General features: G+C 45.5%; 1 protein-coding gene across 1 annotated transcript in view; it reads left to right on the top strand.

Moving 5' to 3' along the window:
• Positions 1-22548, top strand: part of THBS2 (thrombospondin 2) — a 728644-nt gene that overhangs the window by 699185 nt on the left and 6911 nt on the right. Inside the window, exon 21 of the mRNA XM_086927100.1 lies at positions 21270-21409. Within this exon, the coding sequence (XP_086783226.1) occupies positions 21270-21409 (140 nt within the window). The remainder of the gene's footprint in view (positions 1-21269; positions 21410-22548) is intronic.

The following is a 22548-nucleotide window of genomic DNA, read 5'->3' as shown; positions in this document are numbered from 1 at the left end:
TAGAGAGAGTGAATCTCCTGACATCACATCTCGACCCAGCTACAATAGCAAAAGAGAAACAAGCGGTTTTGGCATCTTTGGGAGAAGACTCGAGAATTCCAGACTGAGCAGACAGGGGACAGAGTTTGAGTGTCTTCATGCCCTTAGCCTGGTGGCTATATAGGTGCAACCACTATTTGATACATGGCCGGGGTCCGGGAGGGGCTGAGCAGACTGATCTGAACTTCTTTCACCTCATCTTGTGGGAAGGCATTCCCAGGACACTTAAGATTTTCTTTGTGTTGTCTTGTTATACTGTTATGTTAGTTGGGGTTGTTGTTTTGTTGGGGGCTCTCCTCTCGATTCTTCATGTCATTTGCATTACTCCACTGAGCATACCGGGAAGATGGGCATACGGTGCCAGCCCAGACTCCACATCCCCAAATTTTGCACAGCAGCCTTATAGCTACCTCCTGAGCCGGCGTAATGTCCCAACCTCTAAAAATTCGGACCCTGAACGTAAAAGGGTTGAACAACCCCGTTAAACTCCTGGCCATTCTGTCATATCTGGAATACTCTGGTGCCCACATCTGCCTGCTCCAGGAGACTCATCTCCTAGTGGGAGAAACACACAAACTTCATTCACATGCCTTCACACAGCAGTTTTTTCCCTCCCCCACCAAAAAGTCAGGAGTGGCCATCCTATTGTCCAGAAAGTTTCCTGGGAAAATAGGACATAAACAAGCTGAACTCAAGGGCCGGTTTTCAGCTTACACATTCTCGGTGGGCCCACCAACATTTACCATAGGGACCATTTACACCCCCATTGTGGGACAGGAGGAATGCCTATTGAAACTAGTGCATGAAGTGAGTGCTTCCCAGAGCAGGTCAATTCTTTTAGGGGGAGATCTTAACATATCTCTTAACACATCTCTTGGCACCTTCTCCGTGCCCCGTTTCAAACGCACCAGAGTTGGTGGTCGCTCCTTCTCTTATCTGGCGCCATCACTATGGAATACACTCCCCATCTCTTTGCGCTTTGAAACTTGTTACCTGAAATTCAGGAAAGGCCTGAAAACCTGGCTTTTCTCTGCCTAATCGTCCTTCACCTTTGTCTCCCTGCTTCTTTTCCTCTGTTAGCGCCGGGAAACCCTAGGGTATCTGTGCGCTCTACAAACTCAAATATAATAATAATAATAATAATAATAATAATATGTTTCGATAGTGCCCTAGATAGATCAGCCCAGAGGCAGGGGCAGATGGGGGCCCTTTCCATAGCATGGAAGAAGATGCTTGCTGAGGTTGGGCTTGTAGATATGTGGAGAGAGAAATAGCCTACATCATAAGAATATTCTTTTTACTCACACTCACACAAAATGTATGCAAGAATTGATTATTTCTTAGGCACGATCAGCCTCACACCTCATGCACAGCAAATAAAAATCCAGCCGCAAATCCTATCGGACTCGGCTATTACCCTAACACTTTCATTATAATTGAGTGCCCTATATCCCCGTACCTTGGTGTCTGTGCGATACGCTCCTACACAGACCTGAGGTGGTCCAGTAAAACTCTGCAAGATTACTTGTCAGTAAACCTCACTCCTGAAACCCAAATAGCTACCTTGTGGGAAGCCCTAAAGCCATAGATAGGGGGGAATTTATTGCTATTGCAGTTTCAGAGAACAGAATACGCAAGGAAAAGAGAGCGCTTGAAGAAAACGGACAAGGGTGTTGGAGAGGATACACCAGAGGACAGGGGCACCAAGAGTCTGGAGACAGCTATATGTGGCACATTCCCAATTAGCAGTGCTTGATTTGGATAGGGCAGAATATGCTGCTCTTAGACTTCGTCACAACTTCTAAACAGGAGGTAATAAGGAAGGGAGACTCCTAGCCCATAGGCTGTGAACATAGCGACAGGCATCCACTTTCGACTCCATGATAGCTCCCAATGGGGTAGTGCAGGTTACAGATCAGGGCATTGCCGATACCTTTCGCTAATTTTATACAGAACTTTATATGGTACAGGAACTTCTCACCCAGGCCAAGTACCTACAGTGAGTTCCCACTTCTACTCTCACCTCTGTCCAAGGAAAAGAGATGGGAGCCTGGATTAGAATTGAAGAAGTAATTTCAGCTATTGCCAAACTAAAACCCTTAAAATCCCCTGGACCAGATGAGTTTCCAGCAACATTTTATAAAACCTTCTATCATTTACTGACTACTCTCCTCACAAGAGTATTTAATGCTGTGTGGACGTCATCTACGCTTTCTAATTCGATGCTGGGTGCATCTGTGATTGTAATACCCAAAAGTGGAAAAGATAAGTGGCCATCTACTTCATACTGGCCTATCTCCCTTCAAAATATAGATTTTACGTTGGTTACAGGGGTTTATGCATCTAGACTGTCACCACTGCTGCCTGGCCTGATTGATCTTGATCAGGCGGGTTTTGTACCTGGTCGCCAATGTGCAGATAATACCAAGTGCATACTCCATGTGATTGAGAAAGGGCAGCGCTTTGATGCAGAGCACCTGATTTTGTCCCTGGATGCCAAAAAAGCATTTGACAGGAAGAACTGGCAGTATCTGAAGGCATCGCTGTAGCATCTTGGTCTCCCGAAGAGGTTCATTGGCTGGGTTTTTAGTGGCTACAACAACCCCATTAATACAGTTTGAGTGAATTGGTAAACTTCCTCCCTGTTCCCAATACAGAGAGATACACGCCAAGGCTGTGCCCTCTCCCCCTTGCTTTTTGCCTTATACATTGAGCCAATGGCTCAATGCATTAAAGCTCACCCGCTTGTCTCAGGTATCCGCTTTGGGGGAGACAGGCACACCATCAGCCTATATGCAGATGACATTAGAGAATCCCCTGAGTTAGTCACAGCTATTTTGTTGGAACTTGAGCGCTTCTCTCAAGTGACAGGGTTCAAAATAAAGGTACATAACTTGCAGGCCCTTCATCTCACTTTACAGCCCTCTACATTGGAATCCTTATATAGGGATCTCCCCATCCTATGAGCTGGGGTGGCCATTCCCTACCAGGGTAAACAACTATCCACATCAATTGAAGGCACTACATCACTAAACTACACTTCTCTGCTTCGTCAGGTTAGGGAAGACTTACGATACTGGAGGCACTACGCTTTATCCTGGTTAGGTCAAATAGCCTCCATCAAAATATCCATACTGCCAATGATCTCATTCCTACTCCAGACCCTTAAGTGGGAACCACCTCAAGGAACGCTGTACATGCTCCAGCAGGAGCTAGAGTCATTTATCTGGGCAGGCAAATGACCTAGAACGCGACAAGGGCTGAGTTACAGACCCCAGCGAGAGGGAGGCCTAGGGATCCCAAATTTACAAGATTACTTCTGGGCAACCCAGATTAAGACGTTTGTTAAGTGGTTGCGCCTGGGGTCCGAAAAGCACTGGCTTTTCATCAACAGAGTTCTAGTGGGGTGGTCACTATGGCAAATACACTTCTTCACGAAAGTAGACAGACCCAGAAATCTCTGTCTCTCATGTGTCACAAGAGTTCCCCTTAATGCGTGGGATAAAATAGCGGCCAAAAGTAACCTTACTATCTTCCCGTCGCGTCTGACACTCATTGTCGGAAATTCCTCCTTCTCACTGGGAATGGATGCTAAGGCTTTCACACAATGGACAAGGGAGGGAAGTAGGTCAATCAGGCCCTTATTTGATGAAAGGGGCCCACATTCTTTTGAGGACCTCCATCATCAGCAGAGTCTCCTCGAATCAGAACGTTTTCACTAGCAACAAATTAGACACTGGGTCATGCACCCAAACGTTCGCCCCCTTGACCAGCGCCGCCTCACTGTGTATAAAAAAAATGTTTGCTCTCTAAGTCAGTCGATACCCACCTTATATCACAGCTATACTGTCTAATCAGACAGATCCCTTCCCCCCATAAGTCAATGAGCCAAAAGAAGGGGGAGCTGGAATTAGAATACACCCTCTTTCATGTGATTTTGCAGGATATCTACTACAGAGCTAAGCATACCGCACGCAACGTGGCCAGCGTAGGAACAGCCACCAAGATAGCAATGTATTGGTACTACGCTCCATACTACAGGACATAGATACTCATTTAGATATGGAACTGCCTTGCTTCCCAGCATACATTCTCTCGGGGTTACAAAACGCCCTCATGTCCCTCTCAAATCACTTAGAGGCCGTAAAATCGCATTAGCTCTGGGGGCGTCCCTTTAAAATATTCTCATACACTGGGGTTCTACCTGCCAACCCACATACACGGGATTGCTTCATCGCTTGTGGCACATTCTTGGCATGGAAAGGATCTCACTTTTACTCATCAATAAAGGCACCTCATTCCCTAAGCTGTGGAAATCCTTTTTATCACTGTTATCTTATGAGTTTAACAAAATTACCTGCCCTAAATATTTGAGGTTGCTCGGACTTACTGACCAGGGTCAGGGAATCCTCAAAATGAAGCATAATCAACCTGGACAAGCACAAAGCTGAGGGAGGGGTTGAGCGGTGGGACTCGTTTTTTTGGGGGGTAAGCATTGGAGTTGTTAACCAAGCAATTTACAGCTTCTCCCAATCTGTGAGAGGTCCAATAGCATATTCCGGTTATTTCTGTTTATCTGTGGTTTGTACAAAACTGAATAAAGACAATTTAAACTTAAAAAGCTGGCAACTCACCAGAGGACCCACCCCTTTTCTCCACCACTTGGCAAACGTGCCTCCTGGTGTTCTACTGGTGGTTCATAGGGGCCAACAAGACCCCCTGTTACCTCCAGTAAGCCCCACACACTTGGTTTGTTGAGAGGTGCTTGCAGAGTGGTGGAGAAAGGGGGCATGGCTTCTCACCACCTCTTAGCAGTCCAGTTGTGTGAGTTTTAGGCCCCTCTAGAGCCAAGGTAACTTTATCCCCCAACTAGTAGTGCACCAGGAGGCGCGTTTGCAAAGTGGTGGAGAAAAGGGGTGTCGCCACTGAAAATGTCTCAGCCAACTCACTTTGTGGGATTTGCTGGAGGTAAAAGGAGAGGAAGTCGACCCCCAAGTACCCTCAATAGACAAGGGGACTTTATTACCCTACTAGGAGCGCACCAAGAGGCAAGTTTGCAGAATGGTAGAGAAAGGGGGCGTGACCTCCTATGAGGTCTCAGTAGATGTACATGTCTACATCTTCGCTATGCAAAAGTATTGTACTAGTTGGGCTGGGTGATATATATGTATATATATATATATATATTGCTTACTGGCGGTTGCCAGTAGGTAGTTATTGTTAGAACCTAGTTTCCATAGGAAATGCCTTACAGACAGCAGTAAACAAATGCACTGATATATGAGGAAATACGGACTCATTCGCCCATAATGCTGCAGGCACTTACCCATCTGGGCGGCTCTACAAGGGCGTGTCATAGAGAGAATATAGAAATATGGGGGAGTGTCCACCAATGCGAACCATCAACGCGAGCCTCTGATGAAGAAATTTTCGAAACGCGTCAGGCAGAGCGTTGGGACTGCTTTAATTTACTTGCATGCCGGTGGTTTCTGTACCGAAGAATAAAGGTTTAGAGGTTGAACCTTACCTGTGGTTTGAGTGATTCCTAATAGTGTGGTAACCTCTGAGCTTCGATATATATATATTACCCAATTGCTTACTGGCGGTTGCCAGTAGGTAGTTATTGTTAGAAACTAGTTTCCATAGGAAAGGCCTTTTTTGACTTGCCAATATCTTTGGCGTCATTCGATGAATTTTCGTGAAATTTTCAAAACTAATGGGGCGCTAAGGTCAGCTCCTGTCCTGAAAGTTTCAGGGTGATTTGTCAATCGGGGGATGAGGAAAAAGGGGTTCCCAAAACAGGATTTCTCCATGTTAATTTCCATAGGAATCTTTAGACAAAGCTACAGACTGAACTGCTGAACGGAATTACACCAAATCTGGCAAAAAGGTAGGTCTTGCATCAGAAAGTGACCTTTTTGTTAAATGCTGTGAATTTATTCAGTAGTTCTTGAGAAATGTAAATATTTACAGATATCTATATATGGACGTGAAGGATCTTCAAACCCACCCAATCTCGAGCTTTGCAATCTGATTGTCTGCCAACAGTTCTAACCAGGAAGTGTTGGCAGCCTTCTTGTGACTAGGTTGAACCACCACCTCTCCGGGGATTTAGTAATTAATAGGCAGGGGGCCTGGTGGGCCCCAAAGCCCCAGGGACCACCACATCCCTGGGGCTTTGAGATATTAAATGCAGTCTGGGGGATCTCTTGCCACCCACACTGCCCTGGGGACCACCACCTCCCCGGGGCTATATGCTTTAAATGTGGGGGTCACACGGCCCCCTGCAGCCCTGGGGATTGCCACATCCCTGGTCTTATTTTAACAAGCACCAAACTGCGAGACATGCCAGGTATGGCAACACATGGAGAGAAATATTGCCTTTCTGGGGGAAATTGTATAGTCCAAAGCTCTGTTTTTAATATAAAATCAGGGCCTTTGGTGGTCATATCACCGAAAATAAAAAAATTGAAAAAAATATTGTCTACGGGTGCTCGTGGAAGACAATTTCTATGGACTGCAATCTAGGTCTGTAAAATTCTAGAATTTTACAGACCTCTGCTGGTCGTTTTCTATCAATAAAGTTACAAACAGAAAGTCCCTCAGCAGAAAGCAATTCTAGTATTTTACTGACATCTACTGGTTGTTTTCTAGCAAGACAGTTAAATAGAGGCTGTTAAACAGAAAAAATGTCCCTAAGCGGAGGCAGACAAGTCCTAGGGCTGATCTCCAGAGCCCACAAAGTACATACACATATAAGTATATACTAATGTATATAAGTATATACTAAAGTATATACAAGAGGTCTTGAATGCTCAACCTGAAAACTAAGTGTGGGGGGCTCAAGGCCCCCCACGCTGCTCCTGGCACCACTACCTCCCCAGGGCACTAAATATTCAAATGTAGGGGTCTGTTGCAGACCCCTGGCCCATGGATTACACCCTCCCTGTGGCCACACACATTTTGGAGAGGGCCACTTTGCCCCTCTTGTGAACCCATCCATGGCCATTGGGACCGCCACCCCACAGGGCCAGCTCTAGCAATGTGCTTGGGTGCCCACCTCCAGGACACTGCAGTTTACAATGGCATGGCGGGAGATGTCATGGAAAACTTCTGCTTGCTTCATGGGCCCGGTGATGGGGTCCCTCAGGCCAAAATCAGCATGGGTAGGGGGGCCGTTCAGCTCCCTTCCTTAAAATAAATATTTAAAAAATGGCCAAGCCCTGGGGATGGGGTCCTGGGCCAAAAATGGCCAGGGGGAGGGCAATGACAATGAGACTTTATTTGTGTGATTAATAAAAACCAATACAAAAAGAGCAATCAATATTAAAAAATGATTACAATTGAATAAGGCCTGGGGGGAGGGGGCCGCTTGGCCCCCCACACTCAACATTTACTTTTCGAGAATCGGCCAGGCTTTAGGGGATGGGGTCTCCAGGGCCAAATTCAGCCTCTGGAAGAGGGTGCACGGTCCCCTCGCTTTCCAAAAAATCATAGCAAGGCCCAGCCACGGGGGATGTGGTCCCCATGGCCTTATATCGGCCTCGGGAGGGGGGCCAAGCACCCCCACTTGAATATTAAAAATAAATAAATAAATGGGTCTGGCCCAAATAATGGGGTTCCCAGGGCCCAAAAGCACTAAAGGAAGGGGGGCTACACAGCCCCCTTTCATAAATACACAAAACAGCAATTTGCTGGAAGCCCTACCCCTTTTCACCACTGCACTCCAAATATGCCTCCTGGCGTGATCTTGGTTGATGAATGAAGTCCCCATCATTACTGAAGGGCCTAAGGGGCCAACTAGCCCACCAGGTACCTCCAGTAAGCTGATTTGCTGAGAGGTACTAGGAAGCCAGGGCCCTTTTTACATCTTTCTGCAAACACGCCACTTGGCCAACTGGTGGTGGGGCAATGAGGTCCCCCTGTGTCCTGAGGACCTCAGGACTAAACCAGCCTTCATCTCCCAAGCACTAGTATGCCAGGAGCCGCGATTGCAGAGTGGTATAAAAAAGGGGCATGGCCTGCGACCACTCTCAGCAATCCCACTGTGTGGGGCATACTGGAGGTAACAGGTAGGCTAGTTGGCCCCTAAGGACTCCCAGCAGAGAAGGAGACTTAATTCCCCAACCAAGAGCATGCCAGGAAGCACGTTTGTAAAGTGGTGGGCAAACGGGGTGTGGTCTGCTATCAGAGCTGAGCAATCATGTTGTGTGTGTGGTTCTTTCTGCACTTCTCCTGCCTCTTTCTACACATATGCTGCTTCTTTCTGCACTTCCGTTGCTTCTTTCTGTACCTCCTTTGCCTCTTTCTTCACCTCTCTTCCTTCTTTCCGCACCTCTCCTGCCTCTTTCTGCACTTCTCTTTCCTCTTTCTGTACCTTTGTTGCTCCTTTCTGCACTTCTGCTGCTTCTTTCTGTACCCCTCTTGCCTCTTTCTGCACCCCTCTACCCTATTTTTACACCTGTCCTGCCACTTTCTTCACTTGCCTCTTTCTATACCTTTGTTGCTTCTTTCTGCACATCTCTTGCTTCTTTCTGAAGTTCTCTTGACTCTTTCTGTACCCCTCGTCTCTCTTTCTGTACATGTGTTGCCTCTTTCTGTACCTCTCTTGCCTCATTCTGCAGTTCGCTTGCCTACTTCTGTACCTCTGTTACTTCTTTCTGCATCCCTCTTCCCTGTTTCTGCACCTGGCTTGCCTCTTTCTGTACCTCTCTTCCCTTATTCTACAGTTCTCTTGCCTCTTTCTGCACATCTGTTGCTTCTTTCTGCACTTCTCTTGCCTTCAATGTCTCTCACACATAGCCTTTCAAATGTCTGATCACACACCCCTGTATTACCCCTGCCTGTTGCGCTGTTTTTCTTACTTTTTTGTAAAAACTATTTACACAACTTTAATTCACCTACAAATAGAAAAACATTGATATGAGTTTTACTGTTTGCAAAGTTTGCTGTGGGGCAAAAGGCTAGACTAAGTTCCACTCATTCTACAATACACCATGGCATATATATAATACATATTTAAACTTAAAAGAAAAACACAAACAATGGATGATGTCATCAGTGATGCCATCAGTGATGTCATTTGAGATGTCAACAGTGATGTCATCAGTGATGTCACTGACCATGTCATGAATGATGTAATATGTGACGTCATCAGCATTACATTGCGGGGGCGCGCGTTATAGTTAGCTAAACTTACTATAACTAGGGAATTTCTATGGTTTTGTATGAGAGAACTGTCTAACTAACTATAACGTCCCTGAAGCCTATAGTTTTTCAGCGAATTTCTAAGGTTTTTTTAAATGCTAATTTCTAACTATAACATGCCTGAAACATATGTTTTTTTCAGTGAATTTCAAAGGTTTTTTAAATGCTAATTTCTAACTATAACGTGCCTGAAACCTATGGTTTTTTCAGTGAATTTCAAAGGTTTTTTAAATGCTAATTTCTAATTATAATGTTCATTAAACCTATGTATTTTTCTGTGGTTTTAAATTCTCATCCCATTCCCAACCTGGTGAAACTGCTGAGATCGCCAGTTTTCCATCGATAGCTTCCACACAAAAAATCGCCACAAATGGGAGTAACAACTAACGCTAATGATATGCAGAGTAGGCGTTTCAGTGCAAAAATAACACAAAAACACCACTACCCGATATTTTCAACGATCAGTCAAATCTGCGATGCGATTCAAAACCAGGCGAAAAGCTGCATTAGCTGTAAGAATTTAACATCTGCCTTTTACTGGTGTAAAGCAGGATGACTACCTACAGTATGAAAGGGAGCCCAGCCCAGAGCCACATCTGAAGACCAATACACGTCATATAGCTACTCATCATGCAACTCCGACACTCAAGAAGGCTACAACACCCAACGCCACCACCCACAGGACCTCCCCCTGGACCACACCCCCTACTACCACCGAGGCAGCGCAGAACAGGACAGCCGACCTTCCCAAAATGGCATGGCCTCTCAGCCACACAATAGCTGAATGTAGGGAGATGTGGGAACCAAGTATCTGTGAAGGATGCAAGTCATCCATCAATAACAATGCACACAATGCCAATTGTAGCGGTGATGTGCTGGATAGACCTCACTAAGCAGAGCAAAGACCTCTCCATGTGGGCTTGTAGCGTTGTGGACAGTGGACGCAACCATGTTACCTCTGGCAGTGGGGAAGATCTCGATCATGTAGCTGTGTCGTACCCCCATGTAACTGGAAGCGGAAGCGGAGTGGCCTTGTACAACATATGCCACTCCAGCGTAGGATTGTGAATAAATAAGCCGGGGCTCTGGGTGTGGTTCACTTCTGGGAAGGCCAACGTGTCTGCCAGAGCAGCGGACCTCACCCTGCCATGAGACTGCCGCCTAGACCGCCGGCCTCCTTGACACAGGCCCCCTGCAAACCCAGTGGCTCTGCACCGCAGATTTATGTCTGTACAGACTTCTGTCTTCGATATACACTGCGGACAGCAGGGCTCACAATTCAGATCAAGTCACAATTGCAGATGATGCCGTCCAGTAGGCAACAGACATTGCTCTCAGTGCTGCCTTCCCAGACCACGCATCATAACAGGGTGTGCACACGCTGAGTGTTTCAGGTACCACTAACTCAGTGCACCTCAAGTCATCGCCACGTAGCCTTATTAAGGCTGAATTCATTAGACAAAAGACATTGCTACCAGTGCGGCTGCCCGGACCAAGCATCATTGCACGCTGTGCTCACCCTGGTTGCTTCAGGTGCCACTACCTAAGTGCACCACAAGTCATCACCACACAGGCTTATTAAGGCAGAATTCATTGGAAAAAAGACATTGCTACCAGTGCAGCCCGCCCAGACCACACATCATCGCAGGGTGCGCACACGCTGAGTGCTTCAGGTGACACTAACTCAGTGCACCACAAGTCATCACCAAGTAGCCTTATAAAGGCAGAATTCATTAGAAAAAAGACATTGCTACCAGTGCAGCCCGCCCAGACCACGCATCATCGCAGGCTCCGCACAGGCTGGTTGCTTCAGGTGCACTAACTGTGCAGCTCAACTCAATGCCACGTGGCTGTGGGCCCTTGCTGAACACTGCCTCCTTCCTACACTGCGGTCATTAGGGCTCACAATTAAAATTGAGTCTTGATTCATTAATTGCAGAGTCCAGTAGGCAACCAAGTTTAACGTCCCTAAAACCTACATAATATCCTTTTAGTATCCTTGCTTCAAGAACTTGTTTTATATCAGTTATAGCTTTACTATAATGACCAAATTCATCTTGCAAGTCAAAATGAACACTGAATGGCAGTCTACACTGCGGACAGCAGAGCTCACAGTTCGAATTCAGTTTTGATTTATTGATTGCAGAGTGAAATGTACTCTATGTCCTCGGATTTTGTCAAGAGCAAGAGACCAAAAGCATTCCTCGATTTCTTTGCTGACTACTGCCTTCGATCTACACTGCGGAGAGCAGGGCTAACAATACAGATCGCGTCGTGATTGCAGATGATGCAGTCCAGAAGGCAAGAGACATTGCTACCAGTGCGGCCCACCCAGACCACGCAACATCGCTGGCTGTGCACACTCTGAGTGCTTCAGGTGCCACTAACTGTGCAGCTCAAGTAAACGCCACGTGACTCTTAGCCCTTGCTGACCGCTGCCTCCAGTCAACACTGCGGTCAGCAGGGCTGACAGTTCAGATAGAGTCGCAATTGCTGATGGCGCAGTCCAGTAGGCAGCAGACATTGCTCCCAGTGTGGCCTGCCCGGACCACGCATCATCGCTGGCTGCGCACACGCTGAGTGCTTCAGGTGTCACTAAATCTGTGCAGCTCAAGTCAATGCCACATGGCTGTGGGGCCTTCCTGACCACTGCCTCCAGCCTACACTGTGGTCAGCAGGGTTCACAATTCAAATTCAGTCTTGATTCATTAATTTCAGAGCCCAGTAGGCAACTAACTATAATGTCCCTCTAACCTACATATTTCGACAATGTATTCCATACATATTTCATCTTTTCTTCCATACGCATACACTGCGGTCAGCAGAGCTCACAGTTTGAATTCAGTCTTGATTTATTAATTGCAGAGAGAATTGTACACTATGTCCTCGGATTTTGTCAAGAAGAAGTGACAAAAAGCATTCCTCGATGTCTATGTTGACTACTTTTGATCTACATTGCGGACAGCAGGGCTCACAATTCAGATCGAGTTGTGATTGCAGACGACGCAGTCCAGTAGGCAGCAGACATTGCTCCCAGTGCAGCCTGCCCGGACCACCTATCATCGCTGGCTGCACATACGCTGAATGCTTCTGATGCCCCTACCTCAGTGCACCACAACTCATGGACCCTTTATGATAGAATCTTTTGTGTATGATTTCAGATCTGCTGCCCCTAACCTCAGTGCACCACAAGTCATGGACCCTTTACAATAGAATATTTTGTGTATTATTTCACATCTGGTGCTTCTACCTTAGAGCAGTACAAGTCATAGACCCTTTATGATTGAATCTCTGTGTATGATCCGATAATTACTGTTGTACTTGTTGCCAGCACCAACCATTCCCAGAAGGGTGGCTTACACTCGCCCCACACGCATCCAGCACAGACGTCACTGTACATGTGACCCTGGTAATAAAAAGGGGCCAAGCGCACATGCCCGTACCCAGTTCCATATATATCTAACTGTGTCCGCGTGTTTATTATGTATGCATGATGCTGCCCCTGGGCCCTACCACATTACATTGTGCTGTGTATATCGCACGCAACCATGTTACCTCTGGCAGTGGGAAAAACTTGAGTTTTGTAACTTTGTCTCGGTCATTGTATAAGTACGTAGGTAGAGACTGGATCATTAGAGCACTACAAGGAGAGTGTATAGTGAACTTATAGGTGTTTGGGGATTGGCGGAGTGATTGGATGAGTACATATGTTGGCAGAGCCTAACCCCCAAGCACGAGCTTTGCTCTAATTGGCTGCCCTCAATGTGCCAAAAACTGAAATTTGGGCTTTGCATGGCCCTGTATTACTACAGCTGCAACACTTCACTGAATGAGCAATAAACATTCATATCCACACAGATATGGCATGTCCACGATCTTTTATGTGTGGAAGTACGGATGAATGTTTGGTCAGTGATTCCCCCTACCTTCCATTTTGGCCATGTTGTGGGACATGGGTCACATGGTGAAACTTTGGTGCTTGTGGCCCGCATGGTGGCAACACTACAACAGAGATACTCTAATCAGTTGATTCCTCATACAGCCCAGGACGGAACCACGCCCACTGCTATTAGTCATTATTCACAGCCTCACGCAGAACTGGCATACGCCAGGCCAGCCCACTCTGCTTACGCTTACAGGGAGGAACGACAATGCTACATGTCCCAGGTCTTCCCTCTAGTGATCTGCTTATCACAGGTCTAGTTGTCAGCATCCCACGGCCACTCCCTCACGGCTGGTGTATACCCACACCACACCCATGCAGCACCTGCGTCACAGAACATGTGACCCTGCCAATAAAATGGTCCGGGGCAGGTGCTGGAGGTCATTTCCATTTTCTCCCATGACTTGAAGTACACAGAGTTGGTGGCAGCCGAGGCACTTTGCCCGACACAGGCCTCCCGCCACGTGGCGATAACTTGATTTCCACTGAGTTAGTCCCACTAGAGCTGAGCGGGTGTGCAGCCTGCGATGATGTGTGGCCTCAATACACCGTCCTGGCATTCAAGACCGGATTTGAATTGTGAGATTGGCTCAACCTCGTGTACGCCATAGCTAACTCATACATGGTTAGTGACATCACTGATGACATCTCAAATGATATCACTAATGACATCATCTATAGAACTACTCGGACACCCACTTACACTCCCATATAAGCTCTCATATGGCCACTCACACACCTGCACAACCACTCACTAACCCTTTTACAGACCCATAACAGTAATCACACACTCAATCACTCATCAATATAGCCAGCCACACATCCACTCACTCATACAGCTACTCAAACACCTACTTACTCATCCATATAGACACTCATACATCCACACACTCATAAATACAGCCCCTCACACATCTAGATATACAGACATACAGACACGTAGACATGTACTCTAGCCACTCACTCACACATCCACTCAATTACCCATAAAGAAACTCACACAGCTTACTCCCTCACTTATACAGGTACTCCCACACCCACATACTCACCAATACAGCCACTCATTGCCACTTAAAAAAACAAATACTCATACACCCATTCACTTAACCACACAGCCACTGACATAGCCACTCACTCACCCATTCAACCACTGATGTACCCATTCACAAATCCACAGAAACACATAGATACCTACTCACACATCCACTCTATCACCCTTATAGCCACTCACACAGACATTCACTCTCTAATACAGCTGGTCACAGCCACTCACTTACCTTTACATACAGTCAAACACCTACTCATTCACCCATGCAGCCACTTACACACCCGCTCCCTCACCAACACAGCCATTCAGACAGCCACTCACTTACCCATTCAGCCACTTACACACCCACTCTCTGACCTATGCAGCCACTCATACATCTACAATCTCCACCATACAGCCACCCACACACCCATTCACTCTCCAATACAGCCACATACAAACAGCCACTCACTTACCCATACAGCTACTCACATACGTACTATCACATGTTACACAACTCCTACACCCACTTACACACCCATACAGCCACTCAAACATCCACTCACGCCCAAAAACAATTCCTAGAGTCATTTTCCTCTTTCTATGTGTGCTGAACAATACAGCACATGTAGTAAGAGTAAGGGTGGGCGTAGTGGGCGTAGTGGGGCTTCGCGAAGCTACGCGAAGTGGGCAAAACACTACGCCCACCCACGCACTTCGCGTAGCCCCACTACGCGCCACCCGCCCTCCCTAAATGCTTAAATTACCTTAAAAATGAAATATAAAACCACTTACCTTGTCCGCTGCGTCCCTGGGGCTCCCTCTCGTCATCGCGCCGCCGGCGCTGCCGTCTTAGATACTAATGCGCATGCGCGGCCGCCCGTGCATGCGCATTTCTCGCGCAATTCTCATTTGTGGCCCCCGCAAAATTCAAGATAATAGACAAAGGCAAAAAATACTTCTTCACCAATCCCAAGGACCTAAGGAACTTCCTGGATGGTTCAGCAGCTCTGGACATGGAAACGTCACAACCCGGCTCCGCCAAAAGAAGACCGTCGCCAGAGCCGAATACCGGGTGACCAGCATCTCTAAGGTATTGGCTTCAAGAAAGAAACAGCGACCATATCTACCTCATAGTTACCAAGGTCTACAAACGATATCTACCTCAACAACGACGCAACATCTACCTCAATCGGCTTGCGTCAATACCCTCTACAGACTCGCTAACAGCCCTCAACAAGTTTGCAAAGATGAAAGATCAACTTCAAGAAACCAACTTCAAGAAACCAACTTCAAGGAACCACTGGAAGAACAGCATTATATCCTATTTGAACAATTAGACTGTATAGGGTTTATACCCACAACGCCCTGTATGTATGTATCGTAGCTAACAATGCTTGCATGGGAGTATTGCAGGCCAATTACCTGGCAACAATTATCCGTGAGGCAGAACGGCGATCCTGCAGTCGCACCTCTGACATACGAGTAATTCCAGGGGGGGGTTGGGGGAAGCGAGGAAGGAGTGTGGGGGTGGGGAGAAATCCGCACTAGGGTTTCTCAGCTTTCTGTCTTCTGTATTTTCCATCCTTTTCTGTATTTCACACCTTTTTTCACTAAAGACTGTACCTGGCAGATCCTGAAAGCCAACGCATGTTGGAGACCACCCATTCGAACACAACTGGTGGAAATCATTTTTAGCTGGAGAATCACCTGGGAAGCTTGGACACCCACCTGTGAGAATGTACCCGAGAGGCAAAATGCACCTGAGTATTGGACATACAGAACCATCACACCACACTATAGCTGATGTCTCACAACACACTCACCCTGACAACGGACCTCAACATAGTGTCCATCAATGTAAAAGGTCAGAATCACCCTATGAAGTGCCGGGAGATAGTAGACTACCTAGCTAAAACTAAAGGCGATATAGTCCTCCTACAGGAAACCAAACTATCCATGGAGGATGCCAAACCAGTCAGAGGCAATTGGATTGCACAGATGGCTTGCTCACCAGCCAACAAAAAGAAGCGAGGTATCCTGACCTTAATATACAAAAGATCAAACATAACAATAGGCTCACATTCCCAGGAAAATGAGGGCAGACTTCTAGTAACACATCTGAGGAGGGGGGAGGAGAAGTTCCACGTAGCGAACATATACGGCCCCAATGCAAACAACCCATCCTTCTGGGCGGAGTTGTCATGCACGCTAGACAGCTTCCCCCAAAATTAACTCATGGTTGTGGCGAGGGATTTCATCATCCCACTGGATCACATAACGGACAGGCAATCCTCCTGTCAATACCACCTCACTAACTTGCACGCTACACTACAAAACATCCGCTCCAAGTTCAATCTTAAAGACGCATGGCGTCTACAACACCCTGATACTAGAGACTACACGTTCTATTCTAACCCACACAATTCTTACACCAGGATAGACTACATACTTAACTCGGGAACGCACACACATCTAATCGAACACTCCGAAATAGCGCCAAGGTTAGTATCAGACCACTCATGTATCAGTCTAAAACTGAGTGGGTGCCATAACGAAGCCGTCCCCAGTAGGTGGCGATATAAATGCAACATTTAACAGACCCTGAGAACAAACAAAAGACTGCGGAGGCCATATCTGACTACCTAAGCCATAACGATTCCCCAGAAACTAGCGTCTACACACTGTGGGATGCCCTAAAAGCAACTGTCAGAGGCAAAGTAATTGGAATTATGTCAAAAATAAACAAGAATACAAACCTGAGATTAAGCCAACTCGAGCAGGAGATCAAGAGGTTATAATCAGCCCATGCAAACGCTACACAGGAAAACAAGCTCCTAGCAAGACTAACACAAAACAAATATGAACATAAAAAAATCCTGAGCGAGAGAGCAGCGTTGTGGTTTAGCACGTGAAAAGCCCTTAATCTATGCGAAGCCAACAAAGCTCTGAAACTTCTTGCCTCCTGCCTAAAATACAAACGCCACCAGTTTGGACTGGGTAAGAGTGGTCTGCTTAATTCAGACACTCTGTTAATCACCACCTCCTTTTGTGAATCGTTTTTGGCCACTATAGGTGTGGCAGGGTATACTCAGACATGAGTCCCTTTCTCACTGCACCATCAGGATTCAAGCAAGCCGGGCCGAAGACGGCTGAAATGCCAGAAACCGGTCCCCGGTAGCTTGTCTCCTTTCTGGTGAAGAATTGGCTTGGTAGTTTAGTCTGCCCTGTTCCCATGATGCACTGGGTTAGGGACAGACTGATTTGCATATAGCCAGGTTCTGAGCTGGAATGGTGCAGTGAGATAAATAACGGTGATGGATCAAGCCCTGGTCTTTGGACTGGGTAAGAGTGGTCTGCTTAATTCAGACACTCTGTTCATCACCACTCCCTTTTCTGAAGCATAAAAAAATCCTGAGCGAGAGAGCAGCGTTGTGGTTTAGCACGTGAAAAGCCCTTAATCTATGCGAAGCCAACAAAGCTCTGAAACTTCTTGCCTCCTGCCTAAAATACAAACGCAACCAGTTTGCGGTTTTATCTATCATAGACTCAAACAACAAAACCCGCACAAGACACAAAGACATCCTCAAGACATTCCAAGGGTTTTATTCAGAGCTCTACAAAAACAACCAGAATCTCAACCTAGAGGACTGTACATAATACCTTGACCGAATCAGGCTTCCGAAGCTAAGCACTGAAGACACAATCAGGTTAGGTCAGGAAATTAGCTCCACTGAAATTGAAATGTCATTCAAATCACTGAAAATAAATAAAGCCCCGGGCAAGACGGGTACACAGGCGATATCCTCAAGACATTCATAAACCAGCTCAAACCAACCATGAAAAAGGTCTATAACTAGGATGCAGCTAAGGGGGAAGTGCCTCAATCCATGTCAGAAGTTAATTTAATAGTCATCCCAAAGGAGGGTAAAGACCACCTATCACCAAAAAACTACAGGCCCATATCCCTCATCAATGTGGACTGTAAAATCTATGCAAAAATCTTGGCAGTTAGACTAAATATGGTTCTCCCCAAAATAATAAATAACTCCCAGGTCGGATTCCTACGCAACTGATTGTCTAGCGACAACACTCGACTTCTCTGCCACATATTGGAACAAGTGTCCACTAAACATGAACCGGCGGTAGCTATAGCATTAGATGCTGAGAAGGCCTTTGATAAAGTCTCCTGGGCCTTCCTAGAGCACTGCATGCAATCCTTCAACTTGGGGGAGGGATTCATATGGATGACTATGGCCCTATGTCGTGCTCTTTCAGCCCGTATCACAGTTAATGGCATACTCTCTGACCCCTTTACACTGCAATAAGGAACCAGACAGGGATGCACACTGTCGCCGGCGCTATTCTTCCTGGCCCATGAACCCCTCATCCAGGATATAAAGCTAAACACTAGAATAAAGGAGGTTGATATCAATGGAGTCGTAGTAAAATTAGCCGCCTACACAGACGATATACTGATTGTAACGGAACTGCCGAAGTCCTCAATCGGGCCACTGATGACCACTCCAGACTATCAGGGTATATTCTAAACAAGGACAAATCTGAATGTAAACCACTAAACATTCACTGCACAAAAGACATTCTAGGGGACTCAGGCTTGACCTGGCTGACGGGGCATATTAAATACCTAGGCATATATTTCAGTAGCGACCTAATAAACACACAACACTACAATGAGAAGATACTACTAGAAAAAATTAAGAAACTTCTGGACTCTTGGTCCCCAAAATTCATAACGTGGTGGGGAAGAATTGAAACCATCAAAATGATGATCACCCCAATGATTAACTATCCGATTAGTATGCTCCCACTCCTACTCACAGACGATTTCCACCGGAAAGTCGATATCATGTTCACTAAATTCATCTAGCATGGAAAGAAGGCAAGGATAAGCATTAGGAAACTAAGATTGGATAAAACCAAAGGAGGGGTAAACCTAGCAGACTTTAGGTTGTTCCAACTAGCCTTTCTAGCAAAACAGGGCTCATACTGGGTTTCCTGGCCGACCGACTACATACCAGTATGGCTTCAGGTAGAGAAGGCCATCCTGAACAATCTGAGCCCACTGGCACTACTAACAGCAAAAACAGATCCTCACTCATCCAAACCTATTTTTAAAAACACAAAAATTGCGCTTCTAAAAGTAGACAAGAAGATGGAGGTTAGTATCAAAAGGCCTGATTCACAGAATTAACTTAAGACAAAATTCTAAACTTACTACTTCTGGTATTCACAGAAGGCATTTAGTAGTAGTAAAGTTCGGATTTTGTCTTAAGTTTGACTTAAGACAAACTTAAGACAGACTTTAGACAGACTTAAGACAAAATTAAGACAGACTTAAAACAGACTTAAGTTAGGATTTTGTCTTAAGTTTGTCTTAATACTGTCTTAAGTCTGTCTTAAATTTGTCTTAAGTCTGTCTTAAGTTTGTCTTAAGTTTGTCTTAAGTCAAACTTAAAACAAAATCCTGACTTCACTACTACTAATGCCTTCTGTGAATACCAAAAGTAGCAAGTTTAGAATGTTGTCTTAAGTTAGTTCTGTGAATCAGCCCCAGTGGGTCTAAGATAGAATCACTTTGGGCTAATAGCAAGGTTAAGTACAAAGGGAAAGGTCTTACCATTGATACCTGGATAGAGAAAGGTATATACTACCTATACCAACTCGAAAATGGGGAGAACCCCATTACATTCTCAGACCTCAAATCAAGACGTCACCTAACCGACATCGAACTTTATACATTTCTGAAAATAAGAGCGGCCTTATCAAAAACGAAGCTATCTACCCCACAACCCTCAATCTTCCTATATGTGTCAAACATTAACAAACTAGGACACCAAGTCTCGCAGCTCTGCAAACTCCTGCACCCCAAAACCCCCAAACTTTATGAAAAAATAGTTGCCTACCGGGATAAACAATCTAAAACTTCACTCAACAAACAGGAAAAGGCAACACTATGGTCCTCGGCCTCGCGTATTAAGATTACTCCAGTACTAGTACAAACTAAATTTTGGTTGCTTCACAAGGCATTTTGGACTCCAGCACGACTATACTCATTAGGACTCAGGGAGGACGCACTCTGCTGGAATTGTAACAAAGGGAAGGGGGACCTAGCACACCTTATCTTCCAATGCCCAACACCCAAGGTATTCTGGGGAAAAATCTTTGGTTTCATTAACGATATGTTTGAGTGCAAACTAGCAATAGAATTTTCCACCCTCACCTCGGCATTTATGTGCACGAAATTGAGAACTGAACAGGATAAGGACCTACTGGACCTTTTACTAAAAGCAGCTGTGAAAATGGTCCTAACCAACTGGAAAGACACAAGCAAAGACTAGCTACAAAGGCTGGATCAATTAGCAAATCAGAGGAGTGGACAATATTGCGCTACAGTACTCGCCATGGAAATCGTCCTCGAGAGGTATGTGGGAAGCTCTGGACACTTACCTAGACTCTTATGAACCCCCATAAACCGCTGGTATGCACAAACAACATATCGGTCCTCGACCCAAAGAGTTGTTCCCTACAATAGCCCGGTTGGGCCTGCATGCGGACTCAAACATCCTGAAAGTGTGTCAGATGTAATGTAGAGTGTATAGCTGATGCCAAATGTAATGTACAGTGGCTGTTCTTCTCTCCGTGCCTGTCCTATACCTCTTTTGTTTTCACCACTAATTTTTCTGTCCTTTCCTTCTTGCCTTTCTTTCGCTCTCAAAATACAGACAGAAGGGGCTAGCTCTATAAACATCAATGTAAAAATAACTACTACTCATTCTTGGCTAACCCTGTAACAGTGGTTGTGATTGTATTCTTTATAAAAATAATTTTAAAAAAATTTAAAAAAAGAAAACAATTGAAAATGACTACCCAGATCTTTTTCCATGTGCTCATCAGTCATGTATCAAAGCAAAATGAAATAACAAAGGCAATGAGACTATTGGTATGCCACTACCTTATCTGAACATTGCTCTAGATGAACCAAGTAGTAAATCAATCTGAAATATTTCTCTGTTTGCTTTTACTTTATAGGGTGGTCGTTTTTGAAGGGAAGCAAATCATGGCTGACTCCGGTCCTCTCTATGACAAGACGTATGCTGGTGGACGATTAGGTCTTTTTGTTTTTTCCCAAGAGATGGTTTTCTTTTCTGACCTCAAATATGAATGTAGAGGTTAGTATGTTTTTTTTCTTCTTTTGACAATTTAGTACTGAAATGACCGATTATTTGAATCTGATTTTCTTACAAAATTATAGATGCCCATATGCAGAAATATTTTGAAAACATATGACTTGTGGATTAAATATGTATCAATGGCCACATATACTTACATGCATCGATGCCAATAACAGTTGTAAAGGCTAATCAACACCTGAACTAATGACAAAAGTTTGCTTTTTCCGAAAATTGACAAAGTAATTGCACATCAAAATATAGAAATGAAAGATTACCTCCAAATATGCAACACACATCATTTTGCAGAGTATGCCAAACAAACTGGCCTTTATCTTCGGTTTTTGTACTGCAAACGTTGTCTTGAAGCAAATATGGGTGATATGTAAATTGATACTTGTATAGCGCACTACTCACCCGCAAGGGTCTCAAGGCGCTTGTACGAATACCGCTGTGGAACCCATCCTGGCTTTCCCTGTGAGGCGTCCACTCCTGGGCACCCCCGAGGTGGAGGCCAGGCATCCTTAGCGTTGTGGGGGCCGTTGTGGAGATTAAGCAAGCTATTGTCCAGAGTTGCAGAGCGGGACTCCATGATTGGAATAGGCACAGAGGCGAGAATTATCAGGTCCGTGGAATTTTGAGCCCAAGACCCGCCGAGGCGGGGAATTGAACCCTGGTCCCGGGCTAGACCTCTGCGTCAGGGTCTGCCACTCTAATCATTGAGCCACACTTCTCCGGGTGCTGGAGACTGCAACTGTACAGACTGTATTGAGGGTAAAGTGCTGCCATTATGTCCCCTCAAATTCCTCAATTTAGCCTCTTGAATGAAATCCGTAGCCGAGCTCTCTGACATAGTTAGTATGTAATGTTTAATGACATGAGTGTTCCTGTTGAGTGATGATTCTGCATAGCTAATTACAAGATTTAGGGGTTACATTACATAATTTTGGTATGAAATTTGTGAGTGTTAGGTTGTTCAATAAATTGATATACTTCAGCATACATATTTTTGTTGACTTAAGCTTATGTCAGCTGTATGAGGGGATGTGGCTACGACAAGGTCCCATGTAGCACTCGCCAAGCTCCAGTTACCAGAGGACCTGAGGCCTTTGCCTAGATGATGTAGAAGTTTGGGACCC

The sequence above is a fragment of the Lissotriton vulgaris genome, chromosome 6 (assembly GCF_964263255.1).
Source record: "Lissotriton vulgaris chromosome 6, aLisVul1.2, whole genome shotgun sequence".
Classification (NCBI taxonomy): Eukaryota; Metazoa; Chordata; class Amphibia; order Caudata; family Salamandridae; genus Lissotriton; species Lissotriton vulgaris.
Note: the sequence above shows the minus strand (reverse complement) of the source record. Positions and strands in the feature narration are given on the sequence as shown.